Below are 23764 nucleotides of genomic sequence, written 5' to 3'. Positions count from 1 at the left end.
CCGAGGGAGTGGGTCAGCACTTTCGCCTCGGCACATGGGCATGAGCCGACAACCAATCCTCCAAATCAGTCGCATTCAATTCTGGAAATGTTATACAATGACCTTGGGCATTCCGATTGAAATCAATTCAACATCATATTATTTTCTAGGACGTTTTAGATCCATCCATGTTGCGCAAGTTTTATTTACCTAGGTATCATTCATTGTTATATGGGCATACCATAAGGCGGATGGCAAATACTAACGTTATGGGCAGCCCTATATATATTCGGGAATCGTAATCTGTTGTAGTACGTACCTGGAATTTCGGGAATACATCGCAATTTCTAGTTTTTGAAGGGAGTTTTCTGGATTCAAGGAAGTGAATACTTTAAATCTTTAGGCCATAATATGATTACAGGTCTTTTTATGTGCACGACTTCCAACGATGATTTGAATCGGGAGCCGATTTAGGTCCATTCAGATAGCAGGAAACGTGTTGGGGTAGAGACAGAGGAAAAGAGGGAGAGATGATTCTTATGGACATTATGCCAGCAATAGTGTTGCTTGGAACTAATGTGTTAGTGTTTAGGCACAAATTTTTCCTCACTAAAGCGTGTGTGGATTTCTCTTGTCGATGGGAACAAGATGTTTGAGATGGTCGCACGGGACTACGGCCCACATTCGAACCCGCATAGATCTAAGTCACTGTCGCCAACACTGTAGATTATGCTACACTTTATAACAAATTTTGATGCTGAAAGTAAAAAAGAAGCAAATTAGAAACAATGTTGAATAGCACCAGGGGACTACAATATGAATTCTGAACTCAAATAATACGCAACCAGTGTAGAAGGGTGCTGATAACACGTGATCTATGGCTGAGGGATCGACCGGCATCAGCTGATTGCGCTAGTCCATATCGGGAGATTTGTTTTGGACGGGTCCCAAATGGGAATTGGAGAATGCCGGTTCGCTCCTGCCCTGTTCCTCTCACCCCACTGTCAACAAGAGTTCCATCATCGGAGGGTCCCTGGAGCCGAAACTTGCGAGATCTTCTGCTCGTCATATTTCTTGCATTTACCAAACTCGGGAGTGATATCGCTCCACGTCACTTGCGCCGTTGCCAATTCGCGTTCATCTCACATTCCGACCGCCCGTTCCGATACAAACAACATCTGAATTGCTCCAATTTCGGACTCAGCCACCACACCCCGCTTCTGTTACCGAAGCAGGGATGCGGTCTATCGAGCACAAGAATCTTTCTTCGGTGTTTGCATTCCTGTCGCAACGTCAATAGTGATGTCCAGTCAATTCCCATCGCTGAAGCGAGCCCAGACGGATTTCCTCGTGGAGTCATCGAGTCCACTACGACACGGGTCAACCGCGTCCACCAATTCGTCCGCCTACTCAGTCGCATCAAGTTCATTTACTCCAAGCCGGACAAGCACGGTATCTTCCAATGCGTCCATACAGAGCAACCTAGGTCATCACCGAGGAAAGAGTGAGGCAAGCGCAGTCAGGATGGAGTCAACAAACGGAGGAATCTCGGAAAGTGCTGGCAGCACTTATGAAAATATTCGCCGGTCTCTACGACCCTTACAACAGGCGCCTAACATCAATCCAACGCCCTCGAAGGCTGGCGCCTATCGACACACCCGCAGCCACACCATAGACGAGAAACAGTATTTGAAGGATATGCGACCGAGTACCCCAGAGTTGCCTCATGCCCACCTCAAGGAAAATGAGTCGCCTCGGTATAAATCGCCTGCATTTGAGCCTCAAACACCCCCTCTGGGTGCTTCGCCTCGCCACTGGTCGCCCACTCCAACTCCAGGATCTTCCCGCCCTTCATCTCCTCAGAAGACTCTGCCCGGAAGCCCACGTCCAGCTCAACTTACGACAACTCTCTCTACCCCAGAACTCGAAACATTCCAAAAATCATCCACACGCCATCTCAGAACGCTGTCCAAGTTCGCTCAATCTGGTGAAGGCGAGGAGTTCCAACTCGCGTCTGCAACAGCATCTGTGATTGGTCTACAGGGTCGGCGACGATTGAAGCGAGCTGACTCAGTGGCTGGGAGAAATGGCGCGATATCACCAGAAAAGCCCAAAGCGTCCTCATGGGCAGCAGGGAACTGGATGGATCAACAGCGACAATTTCTACAAGCGTACGAGTACCTGTGTCATATTGGCGAGGCGAAAGAGTGGATTGAAGAGGTTATGAAAAAAGAAATCCCGCCAATTGTTCAGCTGGAGGAGGCACTGAGAGATGGTGTGACCCTGGCGGAGGTGGTACAGGCCATGTATCCTGACCGAACTTTGCGAATCTTTCGAAACCCAAAGCTACAATATCGCCATTCAGACAACATTGCCTTGTTTTTCCGCTTTCTCGACGATATTGAGTTACCGGAGCTTTTTCGATTCGAGCTCATCGACCTCTACGAAAAGAAGAATCTTCCGAAAGTCATTCACTGTATCCATGCTCTTTCTTGGTTGCTGTTTAAAAATGGCATGCTGGACTTCCGCATGGGCAACCTGGTTGGTCAGCTTGAATTTGAACACCACGAACTTGAAAAGACTCAAAAAGGTCTTGACAAGGCGGGTGTCAGCATGCCGAGCTTTGCAGGCATGGCTGCGAACTTCGGCGCAGAGCCAGAACCCGAGCCCGAACCTGTTGAGTCGGAGGAAGAGCGAATCGACCGCGAGCTACACGAGAACGAAGCCGCAGTTGTTGACTTCCAGTCTCAGATCCGGGGAGCCATGATGCGCCTCAAGCTTGGAAATACGATGAATGATCTTTGGGATTTCGAGCCTTTGCTGGTTGAATTGCAATCACGTATTCGTGGCGACTGGGCTCGCCAAATCAGCCAATATCGACTTGAGATGCGTCAGTTTGCGGTTCAACTGCAGGCAGTCAGTCGGGGATTCATTGTTCGTCACCGCCAGAAAGGTGATATGCAGTCTCGCAAAGCCCAAGAGTGTGACATTCTTGAGCTCCAGAGTCTTATTCGGGCTTCCAAGTCGCGAGCCCAGACAAACTTGTTGCAGACTCGTATGCGAAAAGAGGAGTCCGGAATAAAGAATTTCCAAGCAGCAATCAGGGGTGCCCTCCAACGAAAGATTGTCGCTGATCAATACGATGACACTCGATATGCAGAGAACGATGTTACTGCCCTTCAAGCAGCAATAAGGGGTGCTCTCCAGCGCAAGATCGTTGCCGACCAGTTTGATGAAACTCGGTCTGCTGAGAACAATGTTACTGCCCTGCAAGCTGCAATTAGAGGTTCCCTTCAGCGCAAGATCTTTGCCGATCAATATGAAGACACCCGATCAGCGGAGAATGATGTTACCGCCCTTCAAGCAGCCATCCGTGGTTCCTTGCAACGGAAGCAGATGAGCGTACAATCACAGCAAATTGAGGAGACTAGCAGTCCAGTCCAGTCACTTCAGGCTGTGATTCGTGGTACCCTTGCTCGCCAGCATATGGCTCAGGTCAAGGCTTCGCTCCACAACGAGAGTGTCGCTGTCACCGTATTACAAGCAGGTGCTAGGGCACTTGCTGCGAGAAAACGACACTTGGAACTTCTGGATGCTCTGTCAAAATCGGAGAGTGAGTGCATTGAATTCCAAGCGATAATACGCGGTGCCACAGTCAGACAGGGCAATCAAGTTCTCCGCGGTGAGCTAGCGCAGCATATTTCATCAGTCACTGCCATGCAGGGAATACTGAGAGCCAACGCTCTGCGAGACTTCTTGCAATCGCAACATGACCAGCTCATGAACTCTGAGAGTACCGTGCTGGATGTGCAGTCAATGGCTAGAGGCTTGATCCAGCGTAAGCACCGGAATGACGAACGGAAAGCATTGGAAGAACACGAGAATGCCGTTGTGGAGATTCAAGCACTTTCTCGCGCAGCTCTGGAGCGTATGAGAGTCGGTGATATTCTCAATAACCTTGAAGACAACGAAGAGGAAGTCGTTGAGCTTCAAGCCCTGGCTCGGGCCATGATTGTTCGGCTTCAGGTCGGCGAGATGCTTGCTGACCTGGAGGATGAGGAACACATCATCACTGACTTGCAAGCACACATTCGCGGCACCATCGTCCGAAACCGCTTCGAGGAGAGACGCCGCCATTACAATCAGAACATGGAGAGAGTCATCAAGGCTCAAAGTGTCATCCGCGGCCGCATTCAAGGCCGTGCGTACAAGAGCTTGACGGGTGGAAAGAATCCACCTGTTGGAACAGTCAAGGGCTTCGTGCACCTTCTCAACGATAGCGATTTTGACTTTGACGAGGAAATTGAGTTCGAACGACTGCGAAAGGTCGTTGTTCAACAAGTCCGGCAAAACGAGATGGCAGAGCAGTACATCAGCCAGCTGGACATCAAGATTGCTCTACTGGTCAAGAACAAAATCACACTTGATGAAGTTGTCAAACACCAAAAGCACTTCGGTGGTCATATTGGTAACTTGCTGTCCAACACTGACATCTCTTCTAAAGATCCGTATGATCTGAAGGCTCTGAACAAAACCTCCAGAAGGAAGTTGGATCAGTACCAGGTCTTTTTCTTCCTTTTACAGACTCAATCGCAATATCTGGCAAGACTGTTCCGACGACTTCGCGAGATCAATACCTCAGACAAGGAATATGAAAGAATCAGACATCTAATGATGGGCCTCTTTGGGTACTCACAGAAGAGGCGGGAAGAATATTACCTTGTGAGACTTCTCGCACGCTCGGTCAAAGAGGATATCGAAGGTTTCGCGACACTGTCTGAGTTCTTGCGCTGCCACTCTTTCTGGAACAAGCTGTTCAGCTCCTACGCCAAGTCACCTCGGGACCGAAAGTTCATGCGTGATGTCCTGGGCCCGGTAGTCAAGGAATCCGTAATTGACAATCGTGAACTCGATCTTGAGAGTGACCCGATCCAGATTTATCGCTCTTCAATCAATAACGAGGAGCTTCGCACAGGTCAGCGAAGTCGACGACCAGCAGACCTTCCTCGCGAGGAAGCAATCAGAGATCCTGAAACCCGGGAAACTTTCATTCAGAATTTGCAAGATCTGCGTGATGTTGCGGACCAGTTCTTTGCTGCCCTCGAAGATTTCTTGTACCGCATGCCATTTGGGATCCGATACCTGACCAAGCAAATGTACGAAAATTTGCTTGCCCGTTTCCCTAATGAAGACCCCGGATTTGTTCTTCAGACGGTAGGCCACTGGGCATGGAAAAGCTATTTCCAGCCGGCTGTACTAGAGCCAGAGAAGTATGGTGTGGTGGATCGTGGTTTGACTCAAGAGCAAAAGCGAAATCTGGGGGAAATCGCGAAGGTAGTTGCGCAGGTCGCTTCTGGTAGACTCTTCGGAGCAGCCGAAAATGTCTACCTTCAACCTTTGAATACCTACATCGGCGAGTCAATACAACGACTAGGGCGCATTTGGGGACAGAGTGAGTTTACAACTCATGTTCTTTTCTTTTCACCGAGCTAACCTTAAACAGTGATTTCCGTCCAGGATGCGGAAGCCTACTTCGACATTGATGAATTTAATGATCTTTACGCCAAAGCCAAACCGACTTTGTACATTAAAATGTCCGACATTTTCTCTATCCACCAACTTGTCGCCTCACAAATTGACTGCATGTGTTCACACCCCGATGACTTCCTTAAACAGCTTGTCCGGGATCTGGGCAACGTGAAGAGCAACGAGAATGAATTGATGAGCGTCAGCTCTACCGAGATCAATCTCACACTCAATCCCAAGCTGGCTCAGGTTGAAGGTAAGGGCTTTCTTGATAAATTACCCATTACGACTCGGCTAAAAAAAACCCACAGATCCGGAAGCGGCCATAAAGACTTTGTTTATGGAGACCAAAAGATGCATTCTTTACATTATCCGAGTTCAAAGTGGTACCAACTTGATGGATATCATGCTCAAGACACCCAGTGAAGAAGATGAAGAGCGCTGGGATACTTTGGTTCGAGAAGAATTGAGCACAGGCAACCCACGCCGGGGTGCCTACTCCGAGGCTAGCACATTGATTGATATCGGTTCGATGACCTACTCGGAGCTGAAGGGTACCGCCCTGGAGAACATTCTCCGCCTCGAGCAAGCTGGCAAGATCAGCCGCCACAACCACTACCAGGATCTCCTGAACGCCATCGCTATCGACATTCGAACGAAGCACCGTCGACGAATCCAGCGGGAGCGCGAATTGGAGGGTGCGCGCCTGACTTCCAACCGTCTAAGCGACCAAGCTTCCTATCTAGAGGGACAACTCAAGACCTACAACGATTACATTGAGCAGGCCATGATTACTCTTCAGAACAAGAAGGGAAAGAAGCGATTCTTGATGCCATTCACCAAGCAATGGGACCACCAGCGGGAACTTCAAAAATCCGGCAAGGTTTTCAAGTTCGGATCGTACAAATACTCTGCCCGCAACCTGGCGGACCGTGGCGTGCTGGTTGCCTGGAAGGGTTATTCTGATCGGCAATTTGACCGGGTGGACTTGACAATTTCTAGTAACGAAGTCGGTGTGTTCACCATTGACGGTAGTAGTGGCAACATGATGGTTCCTGGAGCCAATGCCCAGGTCCCATTGGATGACCTATTACAGGCTCAATTCAACAACACACAATTCATGGACTTCTTTGACGGGCAGATGAGGGTCAACGTGAACCTTTTCTTGCATCTGATCATGAAGAAGTTCTACAATGAATAAGCTTCTCATGATTACGGATTTGATGAGGGATGAATGGGATTGGGCATATTCTTGGGCATATTTTTTTACTTTTCCCCTATTTTTGTTTGTTTCAGATACCTGGGGACTTTTTGTATCGATTTCCCCCCCCAATAGCGATAGCGTCAAGCTTCTTACATTAGTACCCGAATGAGCATGTACACAATATAAGAATCATTCAATCAATGGTCTATTTAAATACATTCATCAATTAAAAATGTCGTGATCTGTAACGGCAAGGGTCCTGCCTGCTATTAACAACTATATCCATATTTATCCCTGCATGTGCATTCCATCAAATCCATCAATGTTGAAGACCAAGCCTCATGTATTAATATAGTGTCGGACAGTCGAGCTCCCAGCCCTCATGGGTTCCAAAATTGGCAATGGAGGCCGAGTTGAGCTCAGTGGAAAGTGTTTCTCTCCGCGAGACTAGTGTTCTCGAGGTATACCTCAATCTAATAGGAGTCAATATCTATAAGAAACGAAAGCGAACAAAGCAATTTCTGTCGTACCTTGTTGGTCATCTTCGAATCGACATCTTTGCAGCACAGACAGGCAATAAGGCCAACTATACCAAACGCCATGGAAACCATTGCCACCACACTAAACCTTAGATCAGCGAATGTTCACTTTTGGACTTTTTCATTTGGAAAACTCACAAGATAGCCTTGCAGTAGGCATCACTGAGAGCGGCTTCGGCGGCAGCAGCAACGGCCGGACTATAGGAAGTCAAAGCCGAGGCACCACCCGACACCACAGACATCAGTCCTTCCACCTTAGACTCAGACAGACCAGCAGCAGTCACAGCAGCTGGGATAAATTTTTCCATATATTTGGTCAAAGTCTTGCTGTAAACAGTTTCGTAAATCGTCGTAGCAACTAACAGACATTAGTACCACGAGGAACAACGAGAAGAGGAACAACATACCTGCACCAGCCGCAAATCGAATACATCCAGAGATACCACCACTGACACCAAGGTTCTGCTGCTCAACACCCATCTGGGTAATAGCAATACTCAAATAAATTGCCCAACCAAAACCGACCTGAGAAAGGAACAAGAACGCAATCATCATGCCCTTGTTGTTAGGTGAAACCAGGCCAAGCAAAGATCCGAAAAACACCATCACAAATACCGAGATGGTCAATTGCCACTGCCAGTGACGAAGGTAGCTACCAAGGAAGGTGAGCAGCAGAGCACCGAAAAGAATACCCAGCCCCTGCGGCAGAGAAAGGACAACAGCATATTTCCAGTCAGCTCCGCCATTCGTATAGAACACAGTGATCATCTGAGGCCACAGAATGCTGGATGAGTAGTAGAACATGTTGATGACTCCAAGCGCGATCACCGGCGCAGTGAAGTCGCGGCCGTAGGAGCTGGTGAAAATTGCGGTGGGTGTCAAGGGATACTTGAGGTTGCCGTATGTTTCCCAGAGAGCAAAGAGGACGAGGACGACTGCTCCGACGACCAGAGTTGCCACGACGTGTGGGTCCGTGGAGGAATAGGCGCTGGCCCAGACGATACCCATGAGGAAGGGGACGATACCACCGACGAAGAGGAATCCACCCAAGTAGTCCATGGACTTGAATGCTTCCATGTAGGAGATACCGATACTGTGTGTATGATTAGTTCTAATCCTAGCCGTAGCTTTCTGAAATATCAACGTACGGGTGCTTGGGAGGGTGATAGAGCAGAAGAAGTCCGACAAAGGAAAGACCCTGGAAAATAGCGACGCCCCAGAAGTTCCACTGCCAGGTGTTCATCTCATAGCCGAAGCGGGCTGTCACTGGTGCAACAATGACTGCGATGTACACAGTCATATCAGCAAAGACGACACCGATGTGGCGCCACTTGTTTGGCAAGAGCTCAGGAAGAGCGAATGCAGCCATCTGTAGGGGGTCAGTATCTCATCAACTGCTCGAGTGGCTGATGTAGTCTGACCTGACAGTTGGCTCCACCAAATCCAGAAACCGCCAGTCCTGCAATGATTTGGTTGGTGTTTTTGGCGGAGGCAATGATGATATGACCAGCAAAGGTAACCTGCGAATATCAGTAGCTGCGCATAAGTTCAAAGCCGATTGGGATATGTACCAGGTTGCCCATCACAAGGAACCAGCGTCGGCCCAAAAGGTCTGTGTTCGGTCCACTGCAAAATGTCAGTATCTCGTGCGCCAGGATTCCTCCATAGCCGGGGCGCATACAAGAGTAGGAAGGAACAAGTAATCGAGATTGTCCAAGCCGGGACAAACCAGATGTATCCATTTGCGTCTCCCAAATCTGCTGAAACCGAGGAGCCAATCGCGGACACGACGGGGATGGGCCAGAAGGAGAGACCATAGCCGCATGATAGGATCTATAGATTCAATCGTTAGAGTTGCGACGTGGTGCGACAGATGGTATGTAGAGGATTACCAATGCAACAATCCAGGTCTTGAAGGCAACAACCGGAGGCTCAACCTCTTCATGGTCAGAAGGTAGAGAGCTTGGCCCCGAGGCAGCCACGGGGCTACTGGCCGCATCTTTCTCGTTGTCCTCAGTCATGATGAGCTGTTCAACAGTCGTGACTGGTGGAGAGAAAGAGAGAATTAGATTTTCATTCACATGCACAAAAGCTCTAGCTGCTAGTAACTTGGCCGATTAACTAATGCAATATTGCTGATCCAAAGCCTATCATTGCATTTGTCCCCCCGCTAACCCCTGACAAGAATGGATGCAAAGTATGTAAGCTCTGATTCATGTTTTTCATTTTTTTTTTGCTTTACACTAAACAACACTAATAATTTGCTCCACTGTCCTGCACCTAGTTACTTACAGTAGTCCCATTGCGGGTACCGTAAGCTTGGAAAACCATTATTGGTCAATCACCACCCGAAGTAATGATTGGCAAGGGATTCAAATCCCGCTGCGTCCCTCTACAGTAGCGTTGGTCCGAGGCTAATAGTATAGCTCCACAGATCCGGCTTTACGACGGTCTGATATTTACCCCTCACAGTTCGTAGGATAAAAGAACAGTGGTTTCTATCATTGTCCAAGTTTCCATATCAAAATCTTGCAAATCGCACATAATGGCCTCAGAAGACCGTGTCGCCATCATCATCGGAGCCACGGTTAGTGAAAGAGAAGAAAGGAAAAGCAAAAAAAAATCGATATTTAGCCGAACTACTCACTGACCACCAAATGGTCTAGTCGGGTATTGGATCCGATTTAGCCAAACGCCTCTGTACCAAAGGCTGGAAACTAGCCTGTACAGGCCGACGCCAAGCAGCCGGAACGCAACTTCTATCGGAGCTCAATACTCAGAACGCAGAATTCTTTGCAGCAGACGTCTCAAAATATGAAGACTCAGTCGCGGTCTTCCAAAAAGTATTCAAACTCTGGGGTCGTATTGATGCTGTCTGCGTGAATGCGGGAATCGTCGACAAGTCTTCCGTCTATATCTATGACTCGAAGAACAAGTCCATTGACGATGTTCCCCCAGCACCGGATATGTCTGTTGTTGATATCAACTACAAGGGAGTTGTTTATTGCACGCAGCTAGCTACGCATTTTATGCGGTACAATTCTGTACCTGGAGGGCGGATTATTATAACCAGCAGCATTGGCAGCGTCTTTCCCCACGAGTCTTATCCAGTTTACTGTGGGACTAAAGCGGCAGTCAATCAGTTTGTTCGGGGTGCTGCTCCGTTGTTGAAGCAGAAGGAAAATATTTTGCTTAATGTTGTTATGCCGGGTATTGTGCAGACGCCTATTGTTCCTCCCGAGATGATTGAGGCTGTTTCGCCTGAATGGTGAGTGGGGTTGTTTTTTTCTGAATTTGGAAGAGATCTAACCTGTGTTCTTAGTATTACTCCTGTTGAGACGATCTTGAAGGCCTATGATGTCTTCTTGGAAGACACAACTGGTATGGCAGGGCAACTGCTTGAGGGTTCGGCCGAGAAATTGATCTACTACCAAATGCCCGAGCCGGGTAACGGTCGTATAACTGAGCGGGCTGTTACGGTATGGGAGCCCTTGTTTGAGATGATGCACGGTGAGAAGTCCGGACTTCCTGGAGCAATCCCTTAGACTTTTGAATCTTGGAATGTTGGCGATGTTGTTTTGGGGTCATCTCAAGCGCTTAAGAATGCAGTAGGTCAAATTGGAGATTTAGCTTCATCAGAGACACCTCATTAGAAAAAAAAAAATTGACTTTGCTAAGCCTCTCCTAAATTACAAACCCGCTACACTATGAAAAGAGAAAGTATTCGGAATTGCCAGTGGAACTTGAAGCTGTATATATATCTTGTACGGAGTCTAGTGGACCTCTATGGACAAGCAGGACTTGTTCATGAACAATGCATGCTCTTTCTGTGCTTCGTACGCTCTATCACCTCTCTTCCCTGAAGTTTGGGTGGAGTAAACAGCCATCGTCTGGTGACCTCTTTAGCGTCGAACTTTAAACTATATGGAAAATCTAGTAGCGTTAGTGTGATCGGCACCATTGAAATTACAGTAGCGGATCTTTACCGGTGTACGCCACCGGCGTGCGTAGAGGGAAAGCAAGGATGAGAACTCGTGGGCCGTGGACGGGACATAGCGTCGGTCAGAATTCGGTACGGGTTCGGACCGTCCGTTCAACCCAAAGACAATGATCCGCTGGGTGGAGAATGCGAAATTTGATGGGCCAATATCCATTCCTTGAGAATCCTTCGGGGCAACTGTGGGACTTGTGAGATCGAATTAAATCGCCGACGGGATTTGCAGCAGGGACTTCTCCTTTTCACGTGGTTAAACGGTTACCTTGAAGATGTGGCACGCTTGCAGGGATTTTGGAAATGACGCTATTGATTCTATGGCATAATTATCCTCGTCTCTCATCCTTGTATGTGAAAGCTTGACATTTAGATAGAACGTCTGATTTGACCGACTGTCTCTTCCTCATTTAGAACACCGTCGACTTGGTTGTCAAGCTCAGTTGCTCCCATGACCTCACGCATTCCTTCGTCACAGAAATCATGCTGGTCTCGGAAATAGAAGCCCGTGTCTGAGATCTCCACTGCGAGTCCATACAGCTTGGACGCGGCGACAGATTTACCGGATGTGTCGGTTAAACCCTGGCCTGCGGGGCTACCACCATCCACTAGTTGAAGCACTATCTGAGTGATAGTCTCAAGTTTGACGAAACGGTTTGGGGGGAAGCTATCCCATCCTTTCTCGTCAACAAGGTTAGTGCGTGCAATGCCGGGGCAGATGGCATTAACGCGCATCCCGTCGGCACGGAAGTTGGCTGCAATCGAGCGCATGAACCCAACGACACCAACTATGAAAATATCAGCCTAGTATTTTAGATTCAGTCTGATCAATCAACGTACATTTGGCTGCTGAGTAAAGGGGAGAGTAAAAGGAGGGGTAAAGCCCACCACAGCTGGCGGTCATCACTACATTTGCATCGCGGCCCTTGTGAGGCGACAGACGGAAATAGTGCTGTGCCAACCAAGTGGTGAGCACCACTCCCTTCAAGTCCGCATCGATCGGCAAAAGATCTGGCTCAGGTGGTGGTGCTACCGACTCAGTGGGTGGCTGCGGGGCGTAGAAATTGGTACGTTCAATCACTCCCGCGTTGGCAAACACGAAGTCGAGTCTGTTACCACCGTCTAAGAAGGACTTTTGGAAGGCATCACACAGCTCCCCATATTTGGTCACATTGGCCTTGTGGAAGATGACTCGGGGCAGCTCTTGAGCAATCTTTGCTCCTGCGGTCTCATTGATATCGAGGATGTTCACAACCCAGTCTCCGCGAGCGGATAGTTCCCGGGTAACGGCCAAGCCCATGCCGCTGGCTATTTGGAAGGATCATTAGCACGAGGCTCATTTATACTCATCGTAACTAGCTCATTTGACTTACCACCTCCGGTGATCAAAGCAACTTTGGTAGTCATGTTGGACAATAATTATACGATGTACCCCGCGATGTACGTTGTAATTTGTGAATGAATCTACGACCCTTTTGCATTAATCCAGGTCCTATGAATAATCACCTGGGCACACTCATTCAAGTGTGGGCTTAGCTTTGTACTGAATGGTACTGTATGATTGTTGTCTACACTACTATATGGGGTAATGATAGCCTACAAGTCTCCACAACTGATCCTGCTGTTCACACTAAAGGCATCCACCACGGCAGGCCACCTCACTTATACAGCGGAAAAAACCCGAGGTTTCAGGAAGCTCAAGCCGTCGTTTGATATCACTATCTGAGTTTGAAATGGGCTTGCACTAGGCTTGACGTGGCTGAACGCCCGGTTTCTTAGCAATTTAGGTCTCGGCCCGCGGGTGTCGACTTTTCTCCTCGTGTGAGTGGGGATCTAGGAGCAGGATTTACGAATCATGGAAGCCTAGCATTCCGAAATAAGCATGATTGATAAGTTCATTGCCACTTGATTGATTTCTGTTTTCTTCTTTGATCGACTCCAAGTGTCAGACTCCAATTTTGTGGCAAGAGGGTACTTTTGCTGAACTCTATACGGAGTACATCGTATGGTACGGAGTATACACCTGGACAGTGCAACATCGATTCAAAGAGAATATTCTTCTTTCATATCCACTCAAGCAAGATGCATTGTCCCTTGCATCGAGAATCGTGAGCTAGCGCTCCCCAGCAGTTCCTATTGAGCACACTGAAACGAAGATCGTCGATAACCACGAGACACCCTATGTGATGTACAGATACAGGAGTATGAAAGTAAACTTGACAGGAAAAAACAAAATTTTAGACGAATCCTAGCCGAACCTTGTCACTTTATTTCAAAAAGGATCAGCAAAGCAGACAGTTGGGCAACAAGTTGACTCCAACGGGACTCCACTGTGTAATTGTTCCGAGTAGATGGTGCAAAATCACTAGGCGAAAATGTCTCCTATTCTTGTCTTCCTGGTAGATCTAATGCAATTTCAGACCCCGAGGGCGGCACACCCATCCTTTAGTAGTAAAATTCCCCTCAAAGTGAATTCTTTTCGATCTTGAATCCCCTTCCCCTCCATCTTCGTCTGTAGATGTCCTTGATGGTTTAAACGCTGTTGTGTCAATCCTGCACGATGACGAGCAGCTTGAACGTCGAGACTTTTGTCGAGTATGCCATTGGCATGAGCTTTTTGCTCTTGCGAATGATTGCTCGGCTTAGCTTTGGAGGGCTCAGAGGCTTGCAGTTAGATGATGCTTTTGCAGTTGCAGCCATAGTTCGTTTCGCCCCCATTGGATGGTTGAACGTCTGCTAACCACGTTACAGAGTTTCTGGACCATGCAGACAGTCATCATCTACTTCTTAGGTGAGTTGTTCTTTTATTATGGTTCTTTGACATATACTAACTCAAAAAAGGGTTGTATGGCAACAACATTGGCCTCAATGCAGTTACCGCTTTGGAAGTGCCAGACAGCAAAATTGCATTGATGACTCTGGGCTCTAAGCTGGCCTTTACGAACTGGATCTGGTATATCAGCTATCTTTGGTCCTTGAAAGGGGTTCTACTTTGCCTTTACTGGAAGCTCACGTTAGTCATACTTATTCTGTTCCCCAGATTTTCATCTGACTTGTTTCTTTACAGGCAAGGATTACGCACTCAAAGGCTTGTGCTAGCAGCAGTGGGCTTCTGTATTGTCAGCTGGCTAGCGTGTATACTTACACATATCTGCATTTGCACACCTGTCACTCACAATTGGCAAATCAAACCCTATGCAGGAGGTAAGGACATCCCACTCTAAATGACAATCTGCCGGGGGGCTAAAAGATATCTAGACAACTGCACTCTCCGCCAACCACTCTACGTGGTTATAGCTGTGCTCAATGTGATGTGAGCTCACTCAATGTCTCTTTTGGGTGTTTTAAGCTGACTCAACCCTACCCAGGTCCGATGTCATGATCATGGTCATTCCCGTCCTCATACTTGGCAAACTCCAGGTCCCCCTCCAACGCAAGATCATTCTCGCCCTAATGTTCACATCCGGTATCTTCATCATTATCTGTACCATTCTCCGCTGCTACTACTCCCTCGGCGACATCAGCAACCTTCCAATTGCCCTTCGCTGGGCCGACCGCGAATCCTTCGTCGCCGCAATCGTCGTCTCGCTCCCAGGTATCAAGCCGTTATTCCGTGGTGCGAGCTGGCTCGGATTCTCAAGCTACTCCGGATCGAAGAACGTGTACAGCACTGGTGGTTATAATAAGTTCGCCTCCCGAGGCGACAAATCAGGTGGTGGTATTAGCTTTGCGGAGCGCAGTAATAACCGCAAGAGCATGGAACTGAATACCATCCCAGGACTCACACAGAAGAGAGCCTCATCTGAAGAAAGTGAGAGGCCAATTCTTCATCCTGGTGGGAAGAGCGTCGCTACTGTTGGACCGGGAAGTAACGGTGCCCAGCAACACGACAAGTTCTCCATTCAGGTGACTACCGAATTAAGTTTGGAAGAGGAACAGGGAGAAAGACGAGACATGCCCCATGACATGACACGCTAAATGTAACTTGATCGGCAATTTCCCCGGATTTTATCAATGTTCTATACACATGTGCTTCCAATGTTTGTTTGGTCTTGGTGGATTGGGCACGGCGATTTAATAATTTTTTATTTTTGTAAATCATTCTATATTACTATGTTCTTAACTTGATTGTTCATGAGATAATTATCCATTGTCTCAGAAGAAGTCTCGCTATCAGACGTCCTTGATTGGAAGTTCCCTCCGCCAAATCAGGCTAGGTAGTATGTGTTTGTATTCCAAGGTTCTCTACCCCGGATATGTCCCGGAGCTTCGATATTTAGTCTGGATTTTTGTTATAAGTCTCCAAATCTCAGATGTTTAGAGTTACAAAAGCAGTCAGATAGGAATGTCACACATTCTGAGCCATTATTGTCCAACTATCTCTCCTCTACTGTTCAAGTATCTAAAACAGATCCAGTGGCCCACCTATACATCCGTTGCTGGGGTCAGGGGCTGCCACGTGACTGCGTGGCGCGTGTAATCGGCCAGCTGGAAACCGGTCCGTTCCCCTCCAACCAACTCACCCTCGCTCACAATCAATCCCGGCGGGCTTGGATCGCTTGTTCTTCTCTAGTCAATTGTCCGGCTTATCTAGCCGCGCTATATCTTTGTCCTCTTCTTGTCCCATCCCGATTCCGACTTGATACAGCTACAGCCCCTCGCCATGGACTTCTCCAACCTCAAAGATCAGGTCAGCAACCTGACCTTGTATGACCTCAAGGCAGGTGTTCGCAAGGTGCAAAATGGTGCGTTGAATCCGTCTAGTCCGACAGTGTTGCGATTGAATGTGACTCGGCTTTGTTTCGCAATTCTGGGAACCCTTGAACTGACCGCTTCGTCATAGCCGTTATGAACTATACCGAAATAGAAGCCAAGGTTCGTATCCTGGTACCTCCGCGCAAATACCTCGTGAAGACTATGACTTTTCGAACTATGCGATCCTCGATTCGATATATCTGTGACATATTACTTACTCGATCTAGGTTCGGGAAGCCACAAACAATGAACCATGGGGTGCTTCGACCACGTTGATGCAGGAGATTGCCAATGCCACTAACAGCTAGTAAGTGCTACTGCTTACAAGGCTCTGGTTAAGTAGACGCTTATGGTTATAGCCAATTGCTTAATGAGATTATGCCCATGATCTACAAGCGGTTCACCGATAAAGCGGCGGAGGAGTGGCGACAGATCTACAAGGTACGCTGGTGTGCTCCTGCGATATCAATATCAACGGCTGACCTCGGCTCTTTATAATGTATAGGGTCTCCAGCTTCTTGAGTTCTTGATCAAGAACGGATCCGAACGAGTGGTGGACGACGCAAGATCTCACATGTCCCTTCTGCGGATGCTCCGGCAATTCCACTATATTGATGTGAATGGTAAGGACCAGGGTATCAATGTGCGCAACCGGTCTTCAGAACTAGTGAAATTGCTGGGCGACGTGGATCAGATTCGCACTGAGCGCAAAAAGGCCCGATCCAACCGCAACAAGTTCAGTGGATTCGAAGGTGGAATGAATGTCGGCGGGATGTCTTCTGGAAGCTCTGGCCGCTATGGAGGGTTTGGAAGCGATTCCATGGGATACGGTGGATACAGCGGAGGTGTTTACGGCGATGGTGGTGGCTTTGGTGGCGCTTCTAGTGACTTCCAAGACAGCGGAAACAACGGGAACAAGGCCAACCGATTCGACGAATACGATGAGTACGACGAGGGAGATGCCAGCCCCCAGCGACGGGAAACTGCTGCTCCTACCAGCACTAAGCGGGCACCGCCGAAGAAAGCAGAGCCAGCTCCCGCCCCCGTGGCAGACCTGTTTGATTTCGGTGACGATGAGCCTGTGACCACTTCCTCGACTGCTGCTGGTAAGCAGCCCGCCGGAAGTGCCTTGAACATGCTGGACAACACCGCCGACGATGACGAATTCGATGACTTCCAGTCCGCAACTCCGGCACCAGCACCAGCTGCTTCGAACTTCTCCATCCCGGCTCCCGTCTCGGCGAGCACAACCTCAAGCACCCAATTCGTAGCGCCCCAACCAGTGTCAGCGTCCCAGGGTGCCAATATCAATGGCATTGTAGGCTTCACCTCGGCACCCCACACTCCGACTCACAGCGCGCTCACTTCTCCTGTCTCGCAGTCTGCCTCAATCCAGCAGCAACAGCTCCCGAAACCCACGGGCTTCCAAGCTGCCACCCCCAACTACTTCACCTCCGTTTCCACCAACACCAACCAACCCTCGCAACCCTTCTCGCACACCGCTACTTCTTCCATCTCCTCCTCCAAGGCCCCTGCCGCAAGCAAGCCCGCCGCCAAGTCATCCGGAGACGCTTTTGGCTCCCTCTGGTCCACTGCCAGTGCCAGCGCCGGTATTAGCAAGGCCAACGCGAACGCAAGCAAGGGCCCCAACCTCGCTAGCATGGCCAAAGAGAAGGCCAGCGCCGGTATTTGGGGCGCAAACGCTGCCCCATCTCCAGCCCCATCCAAGCCTAAACAGGGCGGCTCGGCCTTCGATGACCTGCTCGGTTAATCTTAACTCCAATCTGGCCATTGGGCTTATTGATCAATTCTCGTTCTAGTTATCTACCGAGTACAGAATCCGGCATTTCATAATTCCAGACTCATTTATGCTCCTACATTTTGTTCCCTTTGAAAGACCCCCTTGTGCTTTATTTTGTACGTTGGCTCGTGCTTACGGAATTTTCCATCGCTTTAGCAAAGCTCCTTTGAAAAAATTCTCCTTTTTCTTCTCATCATGCCCAAAATTCGAACTTTTGGTAGCTCGTGTCTCTTTTCCATCCACAAGTGTAAATTGTGCCGTTTCAAGTCAATGTCCACTATATATCCATGGCACTGCCCTCGCTTTTTGGAGTTTCAAAATGTCCATTTATCATACAAGTCACTATGGCTGCAACCTTGGAAACCCGAGTACTAAATCAAACATCTTTACAAGGCCATGAGACGGCATTTGCTTAATTTACTAGGTGAACAGAATAGTTGGTCTAGGGTTGAAGAGGCATTATGCTAATGCTAATAGATGCTAGGACAACGCCTGCGCTGAAGGAAGCTAGATACAAGTGCGATGGGTTTAAATGGGGATAGAAACAGGAATGTATGACGGAATACAGAAAATTGCGAGGGGGGCGAGAAGCTAACAGGAAGAGAAAAGGGAATTATTTTCCATCATGTAGCCCTCGTAGATAGCTTTTGCAAAGCCCAGCCATGGGTTGTAAAAGGCGAAATGAGAATCGTGAGAAATATCAGAGTAGAAGGGTAGTGGTTGGGGAATCATTCGTCAGTCGGAGTTTCGGGGGCGTTTTGGTGAAGAAAGGTATGTGGTTGAGGAGTGTTTTTAATGATGTTCAAGGTTAGGACCTGAGGTCCTAATGCGTCCAGATATGTTGGATCTGGAGAGCCAGTTCTCCTCTCTCCCATTTGCTTGGGTATAATAGCCAATTAATGGAATTTAAATCCATAAAAGCGAATTGTCGGTGGAGTTTGTGAACTCTACCTTTGTGGGGGAGAGGGAGGTTCGTCAGCAGGCTTTAATGCCAATAGAGACTTGCCGCAGACAGGACTCTAATGGGTGAGCCGTGCAGTATTTCAACTCATGGTGCCCTGTTCAATGAAGCCGCCCCTGGATTGGCGGGTATTTCAGGTCTTTGAAAACATGCTTGTACGGGTACCAGCGGAACGACCAGTTGGCTGACTGGGCTCATTCGTGGCTTCAGTGGAGAGGCTCATCGTAGTGTCACCATTGGCATCCTTTGGATCACTCTGCGTCGGTGTTGAAGTGCGATCATCTTCGCTCATGTCGATCGAGGCGCTGCCCTCTGTCAAGTCCAGGGCAGGCTCCCCGTTCAACGAGGTCAAACCCCCTTCAATGTCTCGAAGAAGCCTCACAAATTCCTCGGGGACAAGACCGTTCTCTCCAGTCTTTGGATCCTCGGCAACTAACCAGCCATGGCCATGTCGGTAGGAGACGTAGATCACCTGGCCCTCGGTGAGAGGCAACTCATTCTCGTGTTCGCGGGCGAAATCGAAAAGAGCCACGGCCTTCCCATGCATTTCCTCGTCCGGACAACCGACAGCGAACTGATAATCATTCGCATACCGGTCTCCGTTTTCATTTGACTCAAATCCGGCGTCGGGTGCATGGCCTTGCTGGGTATCGTAATGAGAGTATCGCCCTTCGTTGATCGGGTATGTGATATATTCTCCACCGGGACCATCATCCATTGCATCATCGCCATTGACGTAATATGTCTCACTGCCATCAGGGTTCGTGCTAATGAACATGCCGCGATCTGCAGCCTCCGCCATGTGTTCATCCGTCATGCCATTTGAACCGGTACCGGTGGACTTCTTTCGCTGGCGCGCCGTTGTCACCACTGGGCTGTGCAAATCTTCATCTTCACTGTATGGGGGCCCGTCTCCAAATGACATGGCTGGCAATTGTTGATGGCCCTGAACCGGGCCAGGGTTTTGGCTGGTCTCGTTGCTCCATGGGCCAGAAGCCCACGGACCCCGCGAGGTATCCCACGAGCCCGGCAGATCAGACAAACGGCGGTACTCGCTCGCTGGTGTGGAACCCCCAGAGGCCAGGGGAGTTGGACCATAGTGCATGGGATGGATCGACGGGTAGGCGAAGTCTCGAACAAGAGTATACGGCAGACTGGAATGGAAGAGCGGGAACACGTGGGAGCCCGGTCGCGAGCGATGTTGGAAGGAGACATTCGAGTATGTGGATAACCGGTCTTTAGCGCTTGGTGACGGCTTGACAGTGGCATCTGTCAAAATGGGGGGCAGGACCGCGAGGTTGTCTGCGGAGATTGTCTCCGGGGCGTTCGTGGAGGTCATCTTGCACAAGCAGGGATGTCCCCAAAAGGATTGAGTGGACGATGAAAGTTCACGATTCGAAAGAGGTCAACAAGGGATATGGGGAGGGTTCATTTAGCCGCGTCGCATGAATCCTAAATTGGCATTGCGATTGGATGGCGCGCCGACAGTGATCCCACTTGTAATTCCCGCCCAAAATAGCCCAGTGGTATAGATTCGGGCAAGAGACCGTATACACTAAGTGTAATGCACGCACACACCACGTCCACCACCTGCACTCTGATGTTCTCTCAACCACCACCGGATTGCGGACACACGAGGACCCCCGAGTGGGTATCCGAGATCGAAGGAAGGGAAGGGACTCAAGGCGGGGAAGGGAGCCGAGTCACGAGAGGATTTGGACCCCACGGTGATTGGAGTCCAGGGAAATAATCGCAAATAGAGAGAATGCTTGAGGGGAAAGAGTCGGAACAGTGGTTGTTCCAGACTGTTGTCCCGCAGTTGGTCGAGGGCAAATGCTAAATATAGCCGAACCTGCAAGTGTGTCAGATATCAATGGAACCCGGACACAGCGCTTATGTCGCCGAATGACAAGAGTGAAGAATCTTGCAGGTTTAGCCGATCTGGACCAGTAAGGATGTCCAAGATTGGATTTGCTTCCTTTCATCTCCAGTCCAGTTTCACCGTCTTCATATGCAATGCGATCGGAGATGGGGCATACCTTTTCTATCTTAAAGCCCCCTTGAGGGTCAATGATCAGCGCAGGTACGGGGATGTTCGGTCGGCGGCTGCAGCAGGGATAGCCTAACACACTCCAACAACCATATGCAGGTCAGAAATGCAAGCAAAGAATCGATCTCGACTGGTTTCGCAAGTGTGAATTGAAGCTCCGAGGGGCTTAGGTCATCGAATCACGTGCTAGCGTGTTTCAGATCGAGGGTTTAATCCAAATTAGGAAACTACGCTTCGATGCTTTGGGAAGTCGCGCTTCTACTATGGAACCAGATCTACTTCATTTCTCTCTCTCCTGTCAGGCCAATGTGAGCCTTTTGTCTAAATTCTATGATGTTAATTGATATCAAGGGACTTTAGACATGTGTGATGACTTAATAGTGTTTAGTATTCTTTAATGTTGATTGGCTCCCATAGATCTTATCGGATCGGATCACAAAGGTCCGCAGTTGAGCCTCTCATGCATACAACAGGGAAAAAGAAAAGAAAGAAAGACAGAGAATACGAAAGTATATATAAAAAAAGCCTTGTTGATCACAATGTGCCTCCAGGGCTCAGGTGTTAATGCTCTAATCATATGATCTATGGAGATTTTGGGAAACAAATCAATAGAACCTTAACCGGCCACCTCCGTCGTTTGGCAACTTTCAATCGTCACCGTCCGCACCTGCACCTCTGTTACCGTCCGCCAGGCGGTCACAGCACCAACGGTAACAGTCACAGTAGCTCCCGCGGACTCACTTGTCGCCTGCATCGTCGAGACAGGATCAACAGAGGAACTAGTAGTCTCAGCCTGCATCATCGAAGTAGACGTGGATACCGCAGCAGTAACAGACAGCTGCACAGCGTCCTCGTTTTTCAAATCATCAAACTCCGACTCTATTGAGGCACTATCAAGGCTCTGTCCTTCTGTGTAGTCATCCGTTTCCTGCACCTTGCTCGAAGCCTGGCCCACAATATCAATATCGATACAGGTAGTGTAGAGCTCTTTCTTTCCATCTGGGTATCCATCGGTAGCACTCGGACGAGTGGGCCAATCCCATACCCAGTAAAGTGTATACAGTTTCCCAGTTGGTGCAGTCGTCGGCAACTGTACATCTTGTTGGCACCACAGATCAGCACCCATGAGCTGATTGGCCTCGTGCGGATATTTCACCTGGCGGTACTCCGAGATATTGCCCGTGTTAATCTGGTAGCAGCGTCCGTCATCGAAATTTTGCACGGACAAAAGTGTTCCTCGTCCGTCGCCCCCTGTGCCGTTCCAGTTCCATACGCCGTGGACATCGTTGAGGGTTTCACCGACTTTAGGCTCCGTGGTTCCGTAGACATACACCGTGCCTCGGTTTGGAGGTTTGCCTGGTTGATTCCAGGGTAGGGTGACATGACCATTCTCTTGATAGCGGAGTGCGATCGCGTCCCCGGCATTGGCTTTCAGTCGAGGACTTCCGGATGTTTGTGTTTGGTTTTGTTGGGTGTCTTTGCACAACTTTGTACTGTCGTAGACAACTGTCACATTGGCCTGGCCGTCCGGAGGGATCAGATAGGTCATTGTCAGATCGCTGAATCCTGCAGCTGTGCGAAGGTAATTTCCCCGGGCGTACCCTGCTGCTCCAGTAAATGTTCCATTTTCTGCAATTACTCTGATCTCCTCTACCCAAGAGTGGGCGCTGGCGCATGCAACGAGGGAGAGCGTCGCGAGGGCTTGGAGAAACATATCAGAAAGTCGTTTAAATGTTTTTTGAAAGGTACAAAGATGTCACGTTCAGTTTGCAGACTCGTGCAAGTACCGGCCAGCGGTACAGTGTCGAGTATGTTGCCTTGGAAAAGATATGGCAAAGAGTGTAAAGAAAGGTATTTACTGGGACGAAAGGCAGTTGGTGGTTTGCTTTTATTTGTAGCAAAGGAGTGAATGAAGAAAGTAACAATGGACGAATGCAAACAGTGGTCATTCACTCTGAACCATACTGATACGCACAAAGAGGATAAACGGCCTTGAAGATTGTTTCAAGGGTTTCTTGACAAGGCAACAGTCTACAACAGACTGGCCTTACTGGTTCACGAAGGAGTGTCAGGCATTTCGACCCAGGGAAACCCGTCGCAAATATAGAATAACAACGGACAGTAGGAGCCCAGCGATGCGCCTAATTGGAGCAAACCCAAACAAACATTCTTTGCAGACGTCAGATTTGAAACAATCTAAATCTGTCGGAGCATTTAAAGCCCAGCGCCAAGAGATATTGAAGAGTTGAGCTGCGAGCGAATGGTTGGATGAGATGATTGGAGACGTGACGGGATCTGCCTCACATCATGCGGAGATATTTTGGTGAGACTTCCCGTTACTCCTGGCGCTTAGAGAAGTTGCGGTATGTTATACACTATATCTTAGGTTTGAGCTCGGCGATTGGCCAAGGGCGCGTAGCGCCCTCGCCCTGGTACAACCTTGAAGTTGGTAGGGAGAATCCTGCAACACTAAAAAATTGAAAGACTACACTAAGATCTGCAACATACAAGATCTTGACGTTTTATGGGTCGGAAAATGATCGGGAAGTGATCGTACTTATTAGCAGCCGCAATAATCTTCAGCTCGGATAGCTGCGCGTGGTGCCGCCCAACCTTCATAGCCTTGACGAAGTTTGCTCCAATCTCCTTCACACGACACCGCTTCATCAAGTGTCATGTACGTACAGCTGAAAATTTTTTGCTAAAGCCCCCACCAACACTTCTAGCTTGGAGATCTGCATCATCTCTCTTTTTCTTTCTTCTCTCATCCCGTTTGTCACCATTCGACCCTCAGTGGAGCTTCCTGGCAGGCCGATTCCTCCGAAAAAACGACTTTCGGTCGTTTCCGTCGGACTTGCCATCTTATCTTGAGTTTCTCTCATGCTTGGCGAGCTCGGTTACGGAGCCCATTGTGGACGAGTGGAGAGAAACCACGGACCTGCCGGGTGAGAGAGACTC

The 23764-nt window shown here is 48.9% G+C and overlaps 9 protein-coding genes across 9 annotated transcripts; 4 read left to right on the top strand and 5 right to left on the bottom strand.

The window, feature by feature from the left end:
* Positions 1 to 1185: 1185 nt before the first annotated feature.
* Positions 1186 to 6706, top strand: N7503_003159 (putative Ras GTPase activating protein; the record flags this gene model as incomplete). Its single annotated transcript, XM_057062706.1, has 3 exons — positions 1186 to 5431; positions 5483 to 5761; positions 5817 to 6706. Coding segments are annotated over 3 exons (5415 nt in total), but the record flags the coding sequence as incomplete, so codon positions are not given.
* Positions 6707 to 7128: 422 nt separating this feature from the next.
* N7503_003158 (peroxiredoxin prx5) lies at positions 7129 to 9269 on the bottom strand (the record flags this gene model as incomplete). The annotated part of the gene is made up of 9 exons (XM_057062705.1): positions 7129 to 7182; positions 7240 to 7330; positions 7387 to 7606; positions 7656 to 8341; positions 8397 to 8617; positions 8670 to 8768; positions 8820 to 8874; positions 8930 to 9081; positions 9141 to 9269. The coding sequence occupies 9 exons, from the start codon at positions 9267 to 9269 to the stop codon at positions 7129 to 7131; spliced, it is 1707 nt and encodes a 568-aa protein (XP_056923620.1).
* Positions 9270 to 9793: 524 nt separating this feature from the next.
* N7503_003157 (Short-chain dehydrogenase/reductase SDR) lies at positions 9794 to 10793 on the top strand (the record flags this gene model as incomplete). The annotated part of the gene is made up of 3 exons (XM_057062704.1): positions 9794 to 9835; positions 9915 to 10516; positions 10571 to 10793. The coding sequence occupies 3 exons, from the start codon at positions 9794 to 9796 to the stop codon at positions 10791 to 10793; spliced, it is 867 nt and encodes a 288-aa protein (XP_056923619.1).
* An 815-nt stretch (positions 10794 to 11608) lies between these two features.
* Positions 11609 to 12646, bottom strand: N7503_003156 (uncharacterized protein; the record flags this gene model as incomplete). The annotated part of the gene is made up of 3 exons (XM_057062703.1): positions 11609 to 12027; positions 12080 to 12547; positions 12613 to 12646. 3 exons carry the CDS (start codon positions 12644 to 12646, stop codon positions 11609 to 11611), a joined length of 921 nt encoding a protein of 306 aa, XP_056923618.1.
* A 1153-nt stretch (positions 12647 to 13799) lies between these two features.
* N7503_003155 (uncharacterized protein) lies at positions 13800 to 15217 on the top strand (the record flags this gene model as incomplete). Its single annotated transcript, XM_057062702.1, has 6 exons — positions 13800 to 13940; positions 13991 to 14030; positions 14081 to 14252; positions 14307 to 14443; positions 14498 to 14552; positions 14608 to 15217. The coding sequence occupies 6 exons, from the start codon at positions 13800 to 13802 to the stop codon at positions 15215 to 15217; spliced, it is 1155 nt and encodes a 384-aa protein (XP_056923617.1).
* Positions 15218 to 15763: 546 nt separating this feature from the next.
* Positions 15764 to 17765, top strand: N7503_003154 (uncharacterized protein; the record flags this gene model as incomplete). Its single annotated transcript, XM_057062701.1, has 5 exons — positions 15764 to 15984; positions 16083 to 16114; positions 16222 to 16301; positions 16354 to 16435; positions 16500 to 17765. Exons 1-5 carry the CDS (start codon positions 15903 to 15905, stop codon positions 17763 to 17765), a joined length of 1542 nt encoding a protein of 513 aa, XP_056923616.1. The 5' UTR covers positions 15764 to 15902.
* Positions 17766 to 18889: 1124 nt separating this feature from the next.
* N7503_003153 (adaptor protein NBP2) lies at positions 18890 to 20095 on the bottom strand (the record flags this gene model as incomplete). Its single annotated transcript, XM_057062700.1, has 1 exon — positions 18890 to 20095. One exon carries the CDS (start codon positions 20093 to 20095, stop codon positions 18890 to 18892), a length of 1206 nt encoding a protein of 401 aa, XP_056923615.1.
* Positions 20096 to 21422: 1327 nt separating this feature from the next.
* On the bottom strand, positions 21423 to 22520 carry N7503_003152 (uncharacterized protein; the record flags this gene model as incomplete). Its single annotated transcript, XM_057062699.1, has 1 exon — positions 21423 to 22520. One exon carries the CDS (start codon positions 22518 to 22520, stop codon positions 21423 to 21425), a length of 1098 nt encoding a protein of 365 aa, XP_056923614.1.
* A 661-nt stretch (positions 22521 to 23181) lies between these two features.
* N7503_003151 (uncharacterized protein) lies at positions 23182 to 23473 on the bottom strand (the record flags this gene model as incomplete). The annotated part of the gene is made up of 2 exons (XM_057062698.1): positions 23182 to 23275; positions 23364 to 23473. 2 exons carry the CDS (start codon positions 23471 to 23473, stop codon positions 23182 to 23184), a joined length of 204 nt encoding a protein of 67 aa, XP_056923613.1.
* Between the last annotated feature and the right edge of the window lie 291 nt (positions 23474 to 23764).

Source organism: Penicillium pulvis, assembly GCF_028828015.1.
Source record: "Penicillium pulvis strain IBT 33274 chromosome Unknown contig_1_segment0_segment0, whole genome shotgun sequence".
Taxonomy (NCBI): domain Eukaryota; kingdom Fungi; phylum Ascomycota; class Eurotiomycetes; order Eurotiales; family Aspergillaceae; genus Penicillium; species Penicillium pulvis.
Note: the sequence above shows the minus strand (reverse complement) of the source record. Positions and strands in the feature narration are given on the sequence as shown.